Below are 19,814 nucleotides of genomic sequence, written 5' to 3' on the forward strand. Positions count from 1 at the left end.
TGGTGAATAAAACGAGAAGCTTGGGAGTGAGTGCCGAGGTGGTGACCTGGATTGCAAATTGGTTGACGGACAGAAGACAATGTGTGATGGTAAATGGATCCTTCTCTGAAGAGAGAGCGGTTTTAAGTGGTGTACCGCAAGGATCGGTGTTGGGACCGGTCCTGTTCAATATCTTTGTGAGCGACATTGCGGACGGGATAGAAGGCAAGGTTTGTCTTTTCGCGGATGACACTAAGATCTGCAACAGAGTGGACACGCCGGAAGGAGTGGAGAGAATGAGACGGGATCTAAGGAAACTGGAAGAGTGGTCGAAGATATGGCAGCTGAGATTCAATGCCAAGAAGTGCAAAGTCATGCATATGGGGAGTGGAAACCCGAATGAACTGTATTCGATGGGGGGGGAAAGGCTGATGTGCACGGAGCAGGAGAGGGACCTTGGGGTGATAGTGTCTAATGATATGAAGTCTGCGAAACAATGCGACAAGGCGATAGCAAAAGCCAGAAGAATGCTGGGCTGCATAGAGAGAGGAATATCGAGTAAGAAAAGGGAAGTGATTATTCCCTTGTACAGGTCCTTGGTGAGGCCTCACCTGGAATACTGTGTTCAGTTCTGGAGACCGTATCTACAAAAAGACAAAGACAAGATGGAAGCGGTACAGAGAAGGGCGACCAGGAAGGTGGAGGATCTTCATCGGATGACGTACGAGGAGAGATTGAAGAATCTAAATATGTACACCCTGGAGGAAAGGAGGAGCAGAGGTGATATGATACAGACCTTCAGATACTTGAAAGGTTTTAATGATCCAAAGACAACGACAAACCTTTTCCGTAGGAAAAAAATCAGCAGAACCAGGGGTCACGATTTGAAGCTCCAGGGAGAAAGATTCAGAACCAATGTTAGGAAGTATTTCTTCACGGAGAGGGTGGTGGATGCCTGGAATGCCCTTCCGGAGGATGTGGTGAAGACCAGAACTGTGAAGGACTTCAAAGGGGCGTGGGATAAACACTGTGGATCCATAAGGTCAAGAGGCCGCCAATGAAGAGTGGGTGACTCGCCAGAATGATGGCTACTGCCTGGAGACAATACCCTTATTCAATAAACGTACACATGCTTACTGTGACTCCAACATCGTTCTAGCTTCAACAGCAAGAGGAAATGTGGAATAAAGGATCTGCACTCACAAAGGGGGAGTAGCTGGCTTGTTACGGCTGTTACTACCCCAAACCAAATAAGCCTGTTACTTCAATTTCTATGCAAATACAGCAGAGCTCTCTGCTTCAACGGCAGGGGAGAAGAAAAAAGGGTTCACACTCACAAAGCGGGGAGTAGCTGGCTTGTTACGGCGGTTACTACCCCAAACCAAATGTGCCTGATACTTCACTTTCGATGCATATCCAGCATAGCTCCCTGCTTCAACGGCAGGGGAGAAGAAAAACAACCAATAAGGGCTGTATAACATAGTCTGAGTAAAACAAATAAGCATGGGTGTAGCTTGCTTATTGCAGCGGTTACTACCCCTACTACCCCTAACTTATCAGCTAGATATTCACTTGGATGCAGCTCCATCACTGCTTTCTACATTAATGGTGGGGGTGGAAGGGAAATAGAACCAAGAGCTAAGAGAAACAGATAAGTATGAGAGAAAAAAGTGTGTGAAGCTTGCTGGGCAGACTGGATGGGCCATTTGGTCTTCTTCTGCCGTCATTTCTATGTTTCTATGTTTCTATGTAGGTGGGCTCCTATAGTAGCAAAAATAGCTAACTACTACAAGGTCTTTGTAGATAGGTTCTCTCTCACTCTCTCTCTCTCTCTCATGTGAAATGAGCACTTTGCAGGTAGGAAATTCAATTAAGGTAGGTATTACCGCAAAGTGTGAAAAGTGAATACACTTTGTGGTAATACCTGTGCTAAGATAATGCACATTCAGGCCGATACAGTTAACCCGCGGTTGGACGTGCGTTTTCGACGCACTAGCTTTACCCCTTATTCAGTAAGGGGTAATAGCACGTCGAAAATGCGCATCCAACCGCCCCCCCGAAACTAATAGCAACCGCAACATGCAAATGCATGTTGATGGCCCTATTAGTTATTCCCGCACGATTCAGAAAGTAAAATGTGCAGCCAAGCCGCACATTTTACTTTCAGAAATTAGTGCGATATTAAGTCGGAGGACGTTTACTGTAAACCGGTATGATGTCCACAACTAATGCCGATATATAAAAATGTTTAAATAAATAAATAAAAATAAAAAATAATTAAAAATAAAAAAATTTCAAATCAGCTCGTGGGTTAAAAACTGGACACTCAATTTTCGCCGGCGTCCGGTTTCCGAATCTGTGGCTGTCAGCGGATCCGAGAACTGACGCCAGCAGAATTGAGCGTCTGCTGTCAAACCCGCTGACAGCCGCCACTCCTGTCAAAAAGGAGGCGCTAGGGATGCACTAGTGTCCCTAGCGCCTCCTTTTACCATGGGCCTTAATTAGCATATTTTTATTTACTGTCTCGCGCGCACAGGACACTGGCCTGTGCGCTCACCCGCTCTCCCGCGTTTCTTTCCGTATTGGCCTGATTGTGATAAATAGGCTATTACCATAAAACACACCCCTTTTCCTATCACATGCAATATTATGATAAATCTAGGCCTAAGATGGACCGAGCGGATTGAAGGCACAGTCAGCAGGGCTTTATTAGCAGATCTCTGATTTCTTTGGGAAGTATAAAAATGTAATGCTGCATTTAGCATTAGTCATTATCATGCTATTTACAAAGGTCACACTAGCAGGACATACATTTAGGGGGTGATTTTTAAAACCGGTTTATGTGTATAATCACTTGTTATAAAATTGCCCAGGGTTTGTGTTCATAAAAGTATGTATGTAAACCCCAGGGTTAATGCTTACAAAAGGGAGGTGTTGCGGTGGGGGAGCGGATGTGATTCTGGAGTTTGGATTTGCATGCATACTTTTGATTTTAAAAAGCACGTGCATAAATTAACTTGCATAAGTTACACCCTCCAAACTTTAGCTTTATGTATGTTTAGTGTTGTTTACTGAACTTATTGTAAAGCCTTTCAGAGCAAATCAAAGCAGTTTACAATCAAAATTATTTTTCAACAATAAAAAATATGAAAAGTATTACAACATAAAATAAACATAAGGCAACATATAATCAAATAAACTTAAAAACAAAAGAATCCAATAACAAATATAACACAGGCTCAAAACCTGTAAAAGCAACTAATGTTAAAAGCCTGAATAAACAGCCAAATTTTCACTTTGAAAAATGGTGTAACTTATGTGTTTTTGAAATGCATAACTTACACAGAATGTTATCAAATTAACCCTCTTAATGCATATTTCCAGCACATTGTAACAGAATCCATACCCTGATCTAGAGAAATAAGGGTGAAAAGCAGGTAATCAGAGACTGAACAGGTGACCAGGACAGGTGGACAAATGGGTTGTATTTTATTGATCATATTTTATTTGTGCATTGTTTTACATTATGTTGTACTCTGTTGAGAATTTGTTGCTGGATTGGTGAAAGCATGGCGTGCGGTTTTAAGGGTGGGATTATAGAGAGTTCCTGCGAGGGAGGTTCTGGTGGGACGATTGGATGAGCAGAAGCGTGGCACATCCTCGAGCCAAGGGTGACTGTGCTTGTACAGTAAGTAAATATTTGTATACTGCAGGCATACTCAAGTTATGAAACTGCCCCAGTACAGATGTTGTGTGGCTAACTGCCAGTATTTTACCCAGGGGACACAAAACCTAAAGATTTTAATGGGAATTAAGTCAAACTTATGATTCTTTGTATTGTCAGGACGAAAGTGAAATTTGGTATTTGACACTAAATTGTAGGTCTGTTTGTCTGTGTGTGTTACCAGCAGGATGTGAAAGAAACTGAAGCTGTCAAAAGGCCAGATAAAACAATTATTTCATCTAGCATGCACTACAGCTAAAAACCTAGTTTTTTAACCTATACTTACACTCAAAAAAATAAATTAATATGAAAATCAAATGATTAAATGAAACTTTATCCAGCCTATGCCGCTAAACTACCTAAAATATACTTTGGAAATAAAACTGTAATGAATTTAATGTGTGTTTGGCAGATAACAGAAGTCGCATCACCTTGACAAATCTTTTATAACCATGACAAGTATGATCCTTCTGTAATCTGTTGAAAGCCAGGTTCTGATTTTTACTGGGTTTCTAAATGTAAAAAATAACTTTGCTATTGCCATATACCCTGCTAAACAAGCAGATAGCTACGGTAACTGAGGAAGAAGTGGTCTAGAAAATCTTGACAGTAGTTTAATTTCATTACACAAAAGTTTGTTTCTTTGGACTCGTTCTACAGAATGAAAGGGCGTTGCCTACTATAAAGCCACCTCTCTAGCTGGACAGCTGCTGGCAGTATGACGGCAGAATTGAGATGGCTATGAAACACAAGCCAGGTGAGGTAAAGTTAAAAGTAGTATAATATTTTAAAAAATCTCTAGTTTACGTAGATGGATTTTTGTAGGTTGTGATATGTTTTATTGAATCAATTTAAGAATAATCTAGACATTGTTGTACATGAAATTACAAGGGCTCATCCCTATGTGTATTGCCAAAGCTGATGTATGGCGAGGAACCGGTTCAATGTGAAAGATGTCTACAAGTTGATCTCCTCAGGAAACAGGTGATAAAATTATGAGAGGAAGCAAGGTTGAGAAACATCAGGGACAGTGAGGACCATATTGATGAAATACTTATTGAGACATCAAAGATGGAAGGTGAAACTAGACCATAGAATGACAGCTGGACTGAGATTACCACAGCTACTAGACTCTACACCCCAACTCCAGTTTCCCTTGAGCTGAGGAGGAGACTCTACACCCCAACTCCAATTTCCCTTGAGTGGAGGAGAAGAAACCATCCCAGGAAAAGGAGGAACTAGAGAAGGAGATACCATACCTGGAAGAGGAGAAAATGGAATTCATAAATCCCAAAGCTGTGGGCTCAGCAACCACTGCACTTAGAAACAAAGGGCAATGGTGATTGGTGACTCCCTTGTGAGGGACCCAGAGGTATTCGTCTGCCAGCCAGACATATTTTTTCAAGTGGTGTGCTGTCTGCCAGGTTCCAAGATTTGAGGCATTATGGAGAGATTGCTGAAAAAATCATCAAACCTACTGACTACTATTACATGCTGCTCATCCATTTAGGCACAAACGATAATATTGGGAACCACACTGAGCAGCATATCAAAAGTGACTCCATGGCTCTGTGATAGAGGATAGAGCAGATAGTTGCACAGCTGGTATTCTCAGTCCTTCCAGGCAAGGATACAGGCCCAGGTAGGGAAGCTTGCATTCTGAGTTGAATGAATGGCTGTTTAGATAGTGTTGATGAGAACATTTTGGTGTTTGGGCCATGGGATGATGTTCCAAGAACTTCTGGGCAAAGATGGTATCAACCTGTTAAAGAAGGGGTGTAGCATCTTCCAAAAGACTGGCAAACCTACTGAGGAGGCCTTTAAATTGGAAGCACTGGGAGGATGAACAAAGCACTAAGGTAACTAAAAGTAGTCAGATAAATAAATCTTTAAACACTTGTAGAGAAATGGGAAAAACAGGCAACATCTGGAAAGCTGGAAAATTAAGTTCTAGATCTAGAGGCAGTCATGGAAGAGATTGACTTGGATATAATTTTTATAGCAGAATGGAAAAGTAAGTTCTAGATCTAGAGGCAGTCATGGAAGAGGTTAATTTGGATATAACTTTTATAGCACTACAGGGCATAGCGCTTTACTATAGTGATAAGTATTCGGGTGTGATAGGTACCTGCTCCAAAGAATTTACAATCTAAGAAGCTGAGCAGAATGAGAAAGGGAAGAGAGGGAGATAGACAGCTACAACTTAAGGTTAAGAGAAGGTATAGACTAGGTCTAGCTAGCTGAAAGGTGAGAGACAGGCAGATGAAAGATAGGATTGCCATCTTCCCCAGGTCAATACAATAGGCTGATCCAGTTGTGTTTTGGGGCCTTGCCTCCTTCCCCCCACACATACACCTCTGTTCTTATTGCATGCATAGAGCTGCAGTTCTAATATTTCCATTGATTTATTTAACAAATTCAGAACTACAACTCCATGCATGCAAGATGAATTAGCATGTTTGGTTGACATTGGGTGAAATAGCAACCCTAAAAAAATCTTTTATTTTGACTATAAGATTTTGGAGAGTATTAGGTTATTTTTTATATATATTTTTTTAAGAGTTATTGGAAGGGGTAGGCAAGATGGGGGACTGCCTGGGGCACCACTTAGCCAATCAGTGGCCTGATATTAGGTGGAATAACTGACACTAGATCGATAGTAGTGCTTCCTTTATATTAAATCTATGTTCTACAATAATTAACATACATTTTTAAAAATAATTTTTTGCCATTTTTGTCCTGGAGGGGGTGTTGCATTCAAACACTGTAATATGTGCTTCTCTTCCCAGCTTTACCCTGTCCATTTCTCTGAAATTCACAATCTGAACGGGCTGTCTATAATAAGGCCTCCTACCCCTCAAACCACTCCAATACCCAGGCCTCCATTGACTACTTCTCCCGCTTCCCTGGCAGGAGGAGAAGTGCTTACCTCCTGCCATCTTGCCCAGTACTGTCAAAATATTGCCAGCTCATGCCTGCTTCACACTTTGACATACATCTAGATAAAACATGCAATAGCAGGATGCAGATATGATTATTAAATTACATTTTGATAGTATTAGGCAAGACTGAAGGAGTTTAAGCACCTTTCCTTCTGCCTGCGGAATGGTATGGGGCTCAGGGAGACCATGGAGGGTTAAGTAGGCTTCCGGCCTTGCTGTGCTGGAGACAGCTGAGGGTCTCGGGATCTGTATGGAATTGTTGTGTGGTAAAGGTAGAGAGCAGAGAACATTTAGATGGCCTTTTTATGTCCTAGAGGTTAACAGTGTCCATGTAATTCAGAGTTGGCTTGCTAGCCTTTTCCCCAGCACTACCCCACTCTGGTGTCATTAAACATAGCTTTGAGAAAGTTAGTGGACCTTACTTCAGAAAGTGTATATGAGCTTAGAAACTCCTTATCCCTTTTATTTAAATAATTAGAATGCACTTAATCTATTGAGTTACATGGCAGCAGCAAATTTTCTGGTGCACCATAAATTTAAGTAGTCAACTTATATCCCTGGCATTGAACCATATCTCCATGATATCAAAAATGCCTATGTTTGCTTCTGTAATTAGAACTTGCAGATCTGGAATTTTATTGCCCAGACTTCGGAATAGACAACTCTGGTCTGAGTGCCAAAAAGAGGTCTGGTTTTTAGGATATCCACATGACTATTTATGATGTATTAGGGGTGTACAGGGAAAAAATGTGTTTTCATTTTTTGGTTCGTTTTCAGGAGATTTTTTCCCATGAATTTCGGTTTGTGGAACGTTTGATTCGTTTCATTCATGTGAAAAAAACAAATCAAACATTTAAAAAAACAAAAACATAACAGACAAAAAATGAAAATGGGGCCTCCCAGGGCCCCCGTCCCTCCCAACCACCTGGAAAAATGCTAGAGCCAGGATCCCCCTGGCCCCCACGTAACCTGTCTGAGAAAGCATTGGGCTCCTGGTGTTGGGACCTGGCCTAAGACGATACCCAAAAAACAGCAGGGTAGGCGATCCAGTGAAACCGTAGGTAAGCAACAAACAAAAGGATGCCACACGAGCGTCTTTTTCAAAATTTAATCAAGGAGACGTGTAGAATCAAATAAAATTGCACGTCTCCTTGATTAAATTTTGAAAAAGACGCTCGTGTGGCATCCTTTTGTTTGTTGCTTACCTAAGACGATACCCGACAGATCAAGTAAATGATTGTTCGGCCTAGACCCGATGCATTCATTTAAAACAAATGCAGCAAATAAGGTTTGTTTCATTCAGGAGTCCTTCTATTCATTTGAGAGCCCTCTGAATGAAACGAATTGCCCTTATTTGTTGCGTTTTGTTCATTCGTTTTAAACAAATGCACATTCCTGTGACATATATTTCCATGCATTGCTTCCATTGGGCATCATTTACTAAACATTTTTCCCATAGACACAGAATGGAAGAAAAGCCTTAGTAAATCAGACCCATTGGGCCTCATTTTCTAAAGTATCGCTGGCCTGCGATACTTTAGGTAATGAGGGGGGGGGGGCCGAAACGGGGGGCGGTCCTGCGCTAGCTGGCTGCGATCGCACCGCCGCAGTGCGATCGCGGCCGGTTTCGCACCCGATAGCGCCACCATAGAAGGTGTAGCTATTGGGCGCGAAATAGGACGCGAAAAGGCCCTTACCTTTTCGTCATCTGCGGTGTCTTCGCGGAGTCGGCCCCAGTGACACCCCGACTCCTCCTCTTCCGGGGCCGACTCCGCCCCCATCTTGGTATCGCGTGCGATCCGTCTGGTAAATGACCCTCATTGTTTGCAAATATATGTCATGCATATTCATTTTGGATATCCTGAAAACCAGACCTGTTTATGACACTACAGGAATGGAGTTATCTACCCCTGGCCTGGACTGTGATTTGTGCTCTCAGCCTTCCAGTTAGCCCTCCTTCCCTTGTCTAGACTATATAGCTTCATACCTACTCTTGTCATCTGGCTTATTACTCCAGGATAGCCTTGTGAGATCTTTTATCTTGTATTCCATTACCTTCATTTATTCATTGGAGGTGCCAGCAGAAATCAGTGACTTACATCTGCTGTTACCCTGCCATCTGTTCTCAATTTGAGGTCAAATATCTAATTTTATGCGACTGTAAGTCATTCCCCTAGTGTCCCCTTGTAGGCATGTGCATGACCAGGCTAGGAACCTTGTCCTCTTTAAATCCCCTAGAGGGAGAATGTCTATGGGTGGGACTCTGCCAGGCAGGAGGTGATTGGAGGGCATGCCCAGTGCAGGGAAGGATAAGTTGTTGAGCCAGTGGGGAAAGGATGGGCCCCGTGGATCTGGGATCAGGAGCTTCAGATCTCTCTCTGGCAGAGGGGTAGGCAGACTTCTGGGAAGTGCCTAAGGATCTGTGAAGGTGGACAGACTTCTGGGAAGTGCCTAAGGATCTGTGAAGGTGGACAGACTTCTGGGAAGTGCCTAGTTACTTTGAGTTTCTGAGTCTTAAGAAGAGTCTTAAGTGTTTGCATTTGTGTTTGCCATTCTGACCTTGTGTTTCTGTGGCACTGTAAATAAATGCACTGTAGTTGCAGCAGAGTCTGAGTGTGATTCCTCTGGCTGTGTCCAAGTCCTTCACCACTCAAGTGCCACAGTGATCTATAAGCAGAAATGTAGGCATCACTGACTTTGCAATGGAACATATTTATGAAAATATGTTCAGTGTTTATAGGAGAATAACATGGAAGCACATAGATTGCTTGTCATATTCAGAAAGAGAGGAATGGGTATTTATATATTTCCATATTTACATACATTAATGCTAACATTTTGCATGTATTTGGATTTTCATGAAATTAAGTTGTATCCTTCAATATTACACAATTATTTTTTCTCTAAGCAATGTGGGCTAAAGAAGATTATTCTGCTTCTGTAGAGCAATCAAAATGTTCTTTCAGTTCATTCAATATATATATATATCTATATATCTATATATATCTATATATATCTATATATATATCTATATATATATATATATTTATTTATTTAACAGTTTTATATACCGACCTTCATAGTAAATAACCATATCGGATCGGTTTACAATTAACAAGAATAAAAAACTGGGGTAACTATTCAAGTAAACGAAAGATAAACAGTAGGTAGGAATGAGTCAAAGTTACAATCAACAGGGAAGAGAACTTGGAAGCTTGCAACAAGCTGGAAAGAAGATGAGGCAGGAAATAAATATGAAGTGAAATAAATATGAAATATATATATATATACATACACACACACTTTTCAAGGGCTCAGCCCTGGGACTGAATATGACCCCTGTACTTCCCATATGTATGTATGTATATATATATATATATATATATAGATAGATATTTTGGCACCTACATCTATCTATATCTATCTATCTATCTATCTATCTATCTATCTATCTATCTATCTATCTATCTATCTAAACTACCTTTACAGAAGAGATTCATCCCCTATACTTTTGGCCCTAGAGTCCATCCTTCCCCCATAGGAAAAGCCCCATTCCATGGCTGTTAGGACTATGCATGGACTTAGCTCTGAGGTCGAGTGTGACTCCTGCGCTTCTCAGTTAAATACCAAAAGCAGGGCTTCGCATGAGGTCCTGCTTTAAACCTCAGCCCTGGGAGTTGCTGGCTGGGAATCTGCAACTGATGTACAGAGGCTGACGGCTCACCAGGGAATCATAGCGAGGTCCATTTTCAGCCGCTGGCAGTTAGCTAGATCAACTTTTCCGGCTAGCTAGCAGGGTATATTCAGTAATGCAGCTGTGCTAAATATACATGGCTATCTTAAATTTATCTAGCTCAGCTTCTCTGGCTAATGTTTGGACAGGTCAGCATCATAATGACTCAGCACAGTCACCCTAATTGGCTGCCCGGTGTTGAAAGTCAGGTGAGGTTCAGATACACAAACAGATTGAGAGCCACACATACACTGAGATCTATCCACAGAGAGATGCAGCAGGCAAGCCTCTCGTTCCAGAGCCCATGGAAAGGGAGGAGGACGGAGAGGCTGAGGCAGAAGCAAAACCTGCCCGAACTTCTCTCTAGTTTAAATCTAAGTCGGCCTTGCATAGTAGCATATGAGAGAAAGGAAAAGGCTTCTTGCTTCGCACTGCATGGGAGTAATTAGAGTGGTTATAGCCACTAGCGATCATGGAAAGCTGGGGAGGCTTTTGATTTTTTTTATTTAATTCCGGCAACTTTTACTTGCCTTTGCTTTCAGCAACATTGATAGCTCATTGAGAATAAAGATAGAGGTTTGGGGAAGCTTAGCAGTGCTCGAGACTAGGAACTGCGTAGGAGGTTTAAATGTGCCTCTAAAACTTTAAGTGATTGGGAATATTACAACTGAAAAGTTATTGTGGTGCTTGCTAAGAGTCTTAAGAAGGTAAAATTATAGTTTGGGGATATTGTTGTGTTCCGCGCCCACGGGCAGATTGCCCTACCTCATGTGCCCAGTGCCCCCACGCGTCGGCGCAGGCCTCCGGTCTAACCGCCAGGTCAGGAGCCGTTCCTGTTCCTCCCTTGCGGCAGCTAGCAGCTTTCCTCCGCGGCCCGAGATCCAAGATGGCCGCCGCCATCTTAGGCACGAGGCCGCGCTTCCTCACCAGAATTAAAGGGACCTCGTCCCTTTAGTTGTCTACGGCTGATTCCAATCCATTGGGCTAGAGGAAGTATAAAAGGAGACTTCCTCTGACCATTCCTTGACTTGGCAACTTCCTTGGTTGGTCAGGTCTGCTTGCTTCTTGTGTCTTGAATCCTTGTTCCTGTCTCGTCTTGGTGTTCCTGGTTCCTGACTTCGGATCGGCTAGCGGTGATTCCTGGTTTTGACTTCGGACTGGCAAGCGGTGATTCTCTGGTGTGTGAGTTTGGACTGGCAAGTGGTGATCCCTCGGTGTGTGACCTCGGACTGGTGAGCGACGACCCTCTGGCACTTGACCTTGGACTTCTTCTTGACCATTGTCTCCAAGGGCCCACCTAAGTCCCAGCGGCCTGGGTCCCTAAGTGCTCCTCCTGGGGGGGACCGCGGACTTTCAGTGGCGAAGACACACTTCCTTCCTCGACGTCGCGACTCTTCGTCTGCCTCTACAGTCGCCTCTGCCTCCAGTGCCGAGGGTCAGCTGGTCACGTCTTCTGTTCCTGCCTCGCCACCCGACGGGAGAACCTACGGATCTTCTTCCTAAGGTATTCCATCCTCCCATTGGTCCAAGGGTCCACAAGCCTGAGCATAACAGATATTTTACCCTGGCTATGGATACTGCTGGGAGATTTTAGAAAAGGGTTATTGGAACTAAATAATTAAAACTGATAAAGAAACCAGAAAAAAATGTTTAGAAACCTGGTGCTATCAGTTATTATCTTGGGAAGGTTTAAACAAGGAAGATTGTTTTTTAGGAATCGGGAGGTGCTAATTATGTTTTAAGCAGACAAACGAGCAGCTGGTGAGCTTATATGGAAGCTTACAGGGCAGCAGAAAATAATAATCTCTTCTCAGTTCCCCAATTGAACAGGAAGATTTGACAGAAGAGTTGATAGAGCAAAAGAATAAAAAAATCTTCTGAAAAACACTCAGTCCCTTTAATCAGAGTCAATGCTGTCCATCCACTGGGTGTGAAAACAGAATAGTTTCTCTCATCTTAAACCTTCCCAGAGGACCAGGAGATCTAAAAAGAAAAAAAAATCAATAAAATTTTTTTTTTAAAAATCCTTAAATTGCAAAAAAAACTGTGAGGCCAGGTTGTAGACTAGAGGTATCTACCTTCTTCCTATCCTGGGACACTAGATCGTGAGGCCCAACCCAGCCAGGGGTAAGGACCAAAGACGCTACAATCCTTCTCTAAGTCTCAGGAAAAATGCCAAATCTGATTTCCCACTCTGCCTGCCTTTGAGCAGAAGCTCACCATTCCAGCCAGGGGATGCCGTAGGAAAATGATATGCTCCTCTCCTAACATCTAACACAATGTTTTAGGATAAGGAAGAGACTGCAAGGGGTCGCCAAACACACCCACACTTTCCTGCGGAACCGTTTGAGTAATTCGCAATACAAGAGAGGAAGGTAAATTTAGGTAGGGAGTAACACGCCAGCAAAAATGCTGTAAAGTTTGGCACAGAGCTGATGGCCCAAAATTTGTAATGTAATGCGTAGATGTTCGCGATTCAAGGTTATGATTAAGGACATTTGGCGTCATTGCAATCGTATATCATGCTGGCCCTATAAAAACAGTTTTTCAAAGTTAGACACTTATACTTCATACCATTAGCAATTCACGGTGCTCGTCAATGTTTAAATTTCCCTGAAGAAGCCAAGGGGTGGTCAGTTTGTGCTTTGGAAACCGTAACTCTGCAACTCCTGAAGTTTTGCATTTTAAAACCCTACTTTGAATTGCTATTAATTAGCTTTACTTTATTTTGAGAACTGTGGCCTTGTAACTTTTGAAATTTATACCAAAAGCGAGGTTCCCACATTTTTGACAGCAGCAAGAAGGCTCAAATATTACATTCTGTTGAATTGATTTGCAGTGTAAATACTTGTCCCGTTCTCGGACTTCCAGTGACTCTTACGTTTTTATGTATGAATTGATATTTGCTCTGCCTGATGTTACATACACCTCCTGAGGAAGTCTTGTTCGGCAAAGCATATGGCCTTTGTCGGGGTTTCTATGTTCAGGGCTTTAACATTCAGCGATTGCTTTCTGCTTCCATTGACGTTTTATTCCCTCTGAGACTTCATAAGTATGTTGGACTATAAGAACATTTCTACAGCAATATTCTTGCAATAGTACTTTCTATGACATTTTAGTATAATTTTTGCTGATTTACAAAAATGGCTTACAAAAAAAGCTTCCCATTCTATTACTGTATTCAGACTAGCAAGGGCAGTTGTTTGCCAATTAAAAATAAATTGTTGCTCATTACATTGAAGTTGCAAGGAGATATTGCCACCTGTTACTAAATGTAGTTGCTGAATAAGAAAGAATTTTACTTGCTCCACTGTATGATGACAATCTAACCAATGCTTCGCCAGAGGGGATTCTACTTTTTTAGTACATATACAGCATTTATGCTATTTAATATGCATTTTAATGGCCAATTTTATGTGTCCGATGTACAATTTAAGATATGGGCATTGGATGGCATACATCAGTTGTATGGTATTGCAATAGTAGTGTTCTCTAAGTTAAGAACTTAAAAACATAAGAAATTGCCATGCTGGGTCAGACCAAGGGTCCATCAAGCCCAGCATCCTGTTTCCAACAGAGGCCAAACCAGGCCATAAGAAACTGGCAATTACCCAAACACCAAGAAGATCCCATGCAACTGATGCAATTAATAGCAGTAGCTATTCCCTAAGTAAACTTGATTAATAGCCGTTAATGGACTTCTCTTCCAAGAACTTATCCAAATCTTTTTTAAACCCAGCTACACTAACTGCACTAACCACATCCTCTGGCAACAAATTCCAGAGTTTAATTGTGCGTTGAGTGAAAAAGAATTTTCTCCGAGTAGACTTAAATGTGTTACTTGCTAACTTCATGGCATGCCCCCTAGTCCTTCTATTATCCGAAAGTGTAAATAACCAAGTCACATCTACTCATTCAAGACCTCTCATGATTTTAAACACCTCTATCATATCCCCCCTCAGCCGTCTCTTCTCCAAGCTGAAGAGTCCTAACCTCTTCAGCCTTTCCTCATAGGGGAGCTGTTCCATTCCCTTTATCATTTTGGTTGCTCTTCTCTGTACCTTCTCCATCGCAACTATATCTTTTTTGAGATGCGGCGACCAGAATTGTACACAGTATTCAAAGTGCGGTCTCACCATGGAGCAATACAGAGGCATTATGACATTTTCCGTTTTATTCACCATTTCCTTTATAATTCCTAACATTCTGTTTGCTTTTTTGACTGCTGCAGCACACTGAGCCAATTTGGAGTGGCCTCGGAGGGAACTTTTTTCACCTCCTGCCCACCTTTCCCTCCCTTCCCCTATCTAACTCACCTAACTCTATCTAACTCAACCTAAATCTCCCCCCCCCCCTTACCTTATTTCGGCGATTGGGCAGGCGTAACTTGTGTGCACCAGCCAGCTGCCCACATGCGAACCTCCAGCACTGCCGCTGTGCCGGAGGACTCAGGAACGCCCCCGGACCACCCATTTTTGAAAGCCCCAGGACATACGCATGTCCCGGGGCTTGCGCATGCCACCGAGCGTATGCAAAATAGGCTCAGGGCATGGAGGGGTAGGTTTTTGGGGGTTAAGTGCATATCTTATGCACGTAACCCTTTGAAAATCTACCCCTGTGTGTGTATATATCTATTCAGCTAACTTTTAGGGTCATTTTCTAACTTGTGTTATTGTGTTTTCACATGTGAAAAACACCTTAATACATATGAGAGAGAGAGAGGGGGAGAGAGAGAGAGACTGACTCTGAGGTTAGTACCATAGTAAGCAGCTGTTTATGCTACCATAGGACACCCACCTAGTAACTCGAGGTAAGGTTTAGATAGTAGTGTCGGGGTTAGGGGGTCACTTTGACATGCAGAGTGAGATGTACGAACAGAACAGTGCTCCCTTGTGAAGATTTGATGTCCTTCGGAGTGAGGAAACTCACACAAAGATGAGATTTGTACATTGTTCTCTGAACCTAGTTTGATGTTTCCCAGGTAGAGAGTCCATGAAGCTAGGTTGAGAGAACATTGTACAAATCTCATGGTTGTGTGAGTTTCCTCACTCCGAAGGTCATCAAATCTTCACAAAAGAGCACTGTTCTGTTCCTACGTTTCACTCTGCATGTCAAAGTGACCCCCTAATCCCGACACTACTACCTAAACCTCACCTCCAGTTACTAGTTGGGCCTCCTATAGTAGCATAAATAGCTTAAGTAATATACCAGCTTTATAGGTAGTCTCTCTCTCTCTCCCACCCAGTGGTTGCAGGTAGGAAATACAATAATTGTGGTTATTATTATTAGAGGTTTAAATTACTCCCTTCTTTACCCACCCTGTAAGTGAGTTCATATTGTTTTGGAAAATTGTTACCTGTACTTTAAACGGGCATTCATGATTGAGCGCCCCCTCCCTTTACGTGCTCCAGGACACCCAATGCAAAATGCAAATGGGCTGAGAAGGTTAAAAGGAGGCACTAGGGGAAATTGTGTGCCCCTAGCGCCTCCTCGGCAGTGGTCGCCCGGGAGAGGTGCCTGTCAGCTCAGTTTTAGAGCCTCCGCTTTCCTAACCTGTGCACAGCTGACCGTCAGCACCCTTTTTTTTTTTTTTTGGGACATTCTAATTTTTTTAGTTCCTCCGACTTAATATCACCTGCTTGGGGCAGGCGTTAATTTTGGTGAGTAAAATGTGCGCGTTGGGTGCACATTTAATTTTTTTGCATCAGTGGAATATATAATAGTTTGCATGTGATGAGCGCTATTACCTACGTACGCAATTGGATGCCGCATTTTTGATGCGCCAACCCGTGTTTTGCATCAGGGGTTAGGGATGCGTGTCCAAAATGCGAGTCCAGTCTCGGGTTGGGCCATGCGCTGCAGCCAGCACACGGTATTGCACTGGCCTGAAAATGTACCCATATAAAAGGAGGAGGGATTGGAAACGTTCAAGGAGCGTGATTAAAACTTTAGTCAGCTGACACTGATATTCAGCATGGTTCAGCTAAACTTATGTAAGTCTGCTCGGGGAGATTAAAATTATCCGTCAATGTTGTCTGGATAACGTTTTCTGGACATATTATTCCACTGGGTAAGTCCCACTGAATATCCAGATGAAGGTTTCCGTATTACTTTACCCACTTAACTTGCCACTCACCAGATGTTTGAAAATAGACCTCGTGGTATTTACTTTTTAATATTCTAGTGCAAGAAGAGAAATTGCTAATCCAAGCCTAAAAAGAGTATATTTAAATCTGGGTAATGTTTCAGATCCCTGTTGATCCCTGGAATTGTTCCACTGTACAAATCTGTTTCACTTGGCTTTAGTCTACTCAAAAGAGAGAGAGAATTTACATTTGTTCTGAAAATATGGGTGTGCATTTTGACCTTTGATTAATTCTGTCATCATAATATAGTGATATGATGAGTTCTGAACCAGCAGCATATAACTGCTTTCAATTTTTATCCTTTCCTTGCAGACCAAATGACAAAAACTGGGTGCATTGCAGCCAAAGATTAGCTTTAGACCACCTCTGATCCAATGTGCAAATCACCTGTGACATGTCAGCAGACTGTTAGTTTTGATCAGTTCTTCAAAGTGGCTAATGCATAATTGGTTTGCAAATTATCAAAATGCACTAAGGTGTTAATGGCTTATTGCATGTGAAAGCACCATATCATGTGATGCAAATTGATATGGAGAGCGAGAGAGAGACTAGTCATAATGTCTTCACACTAGATAGGTATTTATATCTCTATGGGAGGCCCACCTAGTAACTCGAGGTGAGGTTTAGGTATTACTGTAGGGGGTTAGGGGCCACTTTGACATTCAACGTGAGATGTACGAACAGAACAGTGGTATCTTGTGAAGATTTGATGACCTACGGAGTGAGGAAACTCACCCAAAGATGAGATTGGTGCAATGTTCTCTCCACCTAGCTTGATGGACTCTCTACCTGGGTAACTCATGCTAGGTGGAGAGAACACTGCACAGATCTGTCTATTTGCATAAAACATGCCCCTTTTGCTATCGCATGCGATATCGCATTTTGATAAATCCAGGCCATAGTTTGAACACTGACTATTCAAATTTGCTCTTGACCTGCTGCACATCAGTGTTTTTACCCACAAAAAAGGAGAACCTTATATAATATAACCCAATTAATTTTAAAACACACATTTATTAAGAAAGACACATCTTAATGTAACCCCACTAAATACATGAACAATACACATTAAAAACATCAACATGAATATCATCTGAGCAGAAAATATTTTTAAATATAATATAATCATCAACAATGTAAATCTTCACATATTAAAGTGCTTCAAACAATGCAGATTCTCGTAGTTTTCAACTTTGCTGCTCTCCTCCATTAAACACTGCCATCATGAAATTCACTTGAGAACTACCCGACACAATTCCCAATAATACTCCCGACGAAGATCTCCGTTTCACCTGACAAGCAGGCTTCCTCAGGGGAAACTTCTAATATCCCTACAATGATTAAACAAAGTCATTACATTTACCTCATCCCACATATTACCGACACCTACATAACACTATAACTATAAATGCTTACCATATGCGTCCAACCAAGGAACACACACAAATTCTTATCCAAATCACGAATTTCTCCGAATATTTTTAATATCAATTTCATCAAAGCTTTATATCAATTCTTCAATTTTGGTCACGAAACTGTAAACCACAAACATATATATTTAATCATCAAAATTTAAAGAAAATGAAAGACAGCATACTACCTGAACAAACGCTACCCAAACGTACCTTCAAAAAACGGAAGTGACATCATCACTTCCTTTCTGCAAGAATCTCCATTCTGCACAACTAGTGAAATGCCTACTCTATATATATCCTCAACCACCTAATCAGCCAATTAAAAAACACTCATCAACAATGATCCGGTACTGCACTTACTGGGGGAAACCACACAATCAACCAATCACAGTAAATCCATTTCAAACCACTCTGAATAGTAAACTACCAAATTCCAACAAAAAATATTTCCATCTAACCAATTATTTAAAGAAAGCCACTATTCAGAGTGGTTTGAAATGGATTTACTGTGATTGGTTGATTGTGTGGTTTCCCCCAGTAAGTGCAGTACCGGATCATTGTTGATGAGTGTTTTTTAATTGGCTGATTAGGTGGTTGAGGATATATATAGAGTAGGCATTTCACTAGTTGTGCAGAATGGAGATTCTTGCAGAAAGGAAGTGATGATGTCACTTCCGTTTTTTGAAGGTACGTTTGGGTAGCGTTTGTTCAGGTAGTATGCTGTCTTTCATTTTCTTTAAATTTTGATGATTAAATATATATGTTTGTGGTTTACAGTTTCGTGACCAAAATTGAAGAATTGATATAAAGCTTTGATGAAATTGATATTAAAAATATTCGGAGAAATTCGTGATTTGGATAAGAATTTGTGTGTGTTCCTTGGTTGGACGCATATGGTAAGCATTTATAGTTATAGTGTTATGTAGGTGTCGGTAATATGTGGGATGAGGTAAATGTAATGACTTTGTTTAATCATTGTAGGGATATTAGAAGTTTCCCCTGAGGAAGCCTGCTTGTCAGGTGAAACGGAGATCTTCGTCGGGAGTATTATTGGGAATTGTGTCGGGTAGTTCTCAAGTGAATTTCATGATGGCAGTGTTTAATGGAGGAGAGCAGCAAAGTTGAAAACTACGAGAATCTGCATTGTTTGAAGCACTTTAATATGTGAAGATTTACATTGTTGATGATTATATTATATTTAAAAATATTTTCTGCTCAGATGATATTCATGTTGATGTTTTTAATGTGTATTGTTCATGTATTTAGTGGGGTTACATTAAGATGTGTCTTTCTTAATAAATGTGTGTTTTAAAATTAATTGGGTTATATTATATAAGGTTCTCCTTTTTTGTGGGTAATTGCGTGTATTGGGGAACCAATATTTGATTATTTTCCCTCAGTTATTGTATACCTTGCACATCAGTGTTTAGCAGCTTTAAACACTGGCAGATTATTTCTCCTACAATGAATTCCCTAATAGCTCAGGAAAATCTGTGTTGACTTTTTTTTCCTGGAGTACTTCCTAAAAGTACAGTAAATGGACTTGGGGTATTTCTTTCCTGTATTCTCTAACAAACCACTGAAGGAAAAATACCACAGCTTTCCTCCCATCTTCCTGGATGAGATTTTGCTGGAAGCAGTGTAAGAAAAAGTTGGTAATATTCTTAAAGTCAGGAGTCATGAATTTAGTCATTGGTGTTTTTAGGAGAATCCTAGATGATGGCATTACTAGCAGGCATTACCTCTTGTACTGCACCCTGACCAGTCAGACAGACCTGACCAGACAGTATGCTATGTACCCCCCTGCTCCAAGTCAGTAACATGGTCTTGTTCCACCCTTCTTGTGTAGAGATTCAGACTAGCTGAGAAGTCGGA

General features: G+C 41.5%; 1 protein-coding gene across 3 annotated transcripts in view; it reads left to right on the forward strand.

Moving 5' to 3' along the window:
- The window catches only part of PDE7B (phosphodiesterase 7B), a 627,908-nt gene that overhangs the window by 382,774 nt on the left and 225,320 nt on the right, over positions 1-19,814 (forward strand). The window contains exon 3 of one of the 3 annotated variants that reach the window (XM_029596617.1): positions 4,364-4,460. The exons of the other annotated variants lie outside the window; for them this stretch is intronic. Within the exon in view, the coding sequence (XP_029452477.1) occupies positions 4,439-4,460 (22 nt within the window). The 5' untranslated portion in view covers positions 4,364-4,438. The remainder of the gene's footprint in view (positions 1-4,363; positions 4,461-19,814) is intronic. 3 annotated transcript variants of the gene reach the window in all.

This window comes from Rhinatrema bivittatum, chromosome 3 (assembly GCF_901001135.1).
Source record: "Rhinatrema bivittatum chromosome 3, aRhiBiv1.1, whole genome shotgun sequence".
NCBI lineage: Eukaryota > Metazoa > Chordata > Amphibia > Gymnophiona > Rhinatrematidae > Rhinatrema > Rhinatrema bivittatum.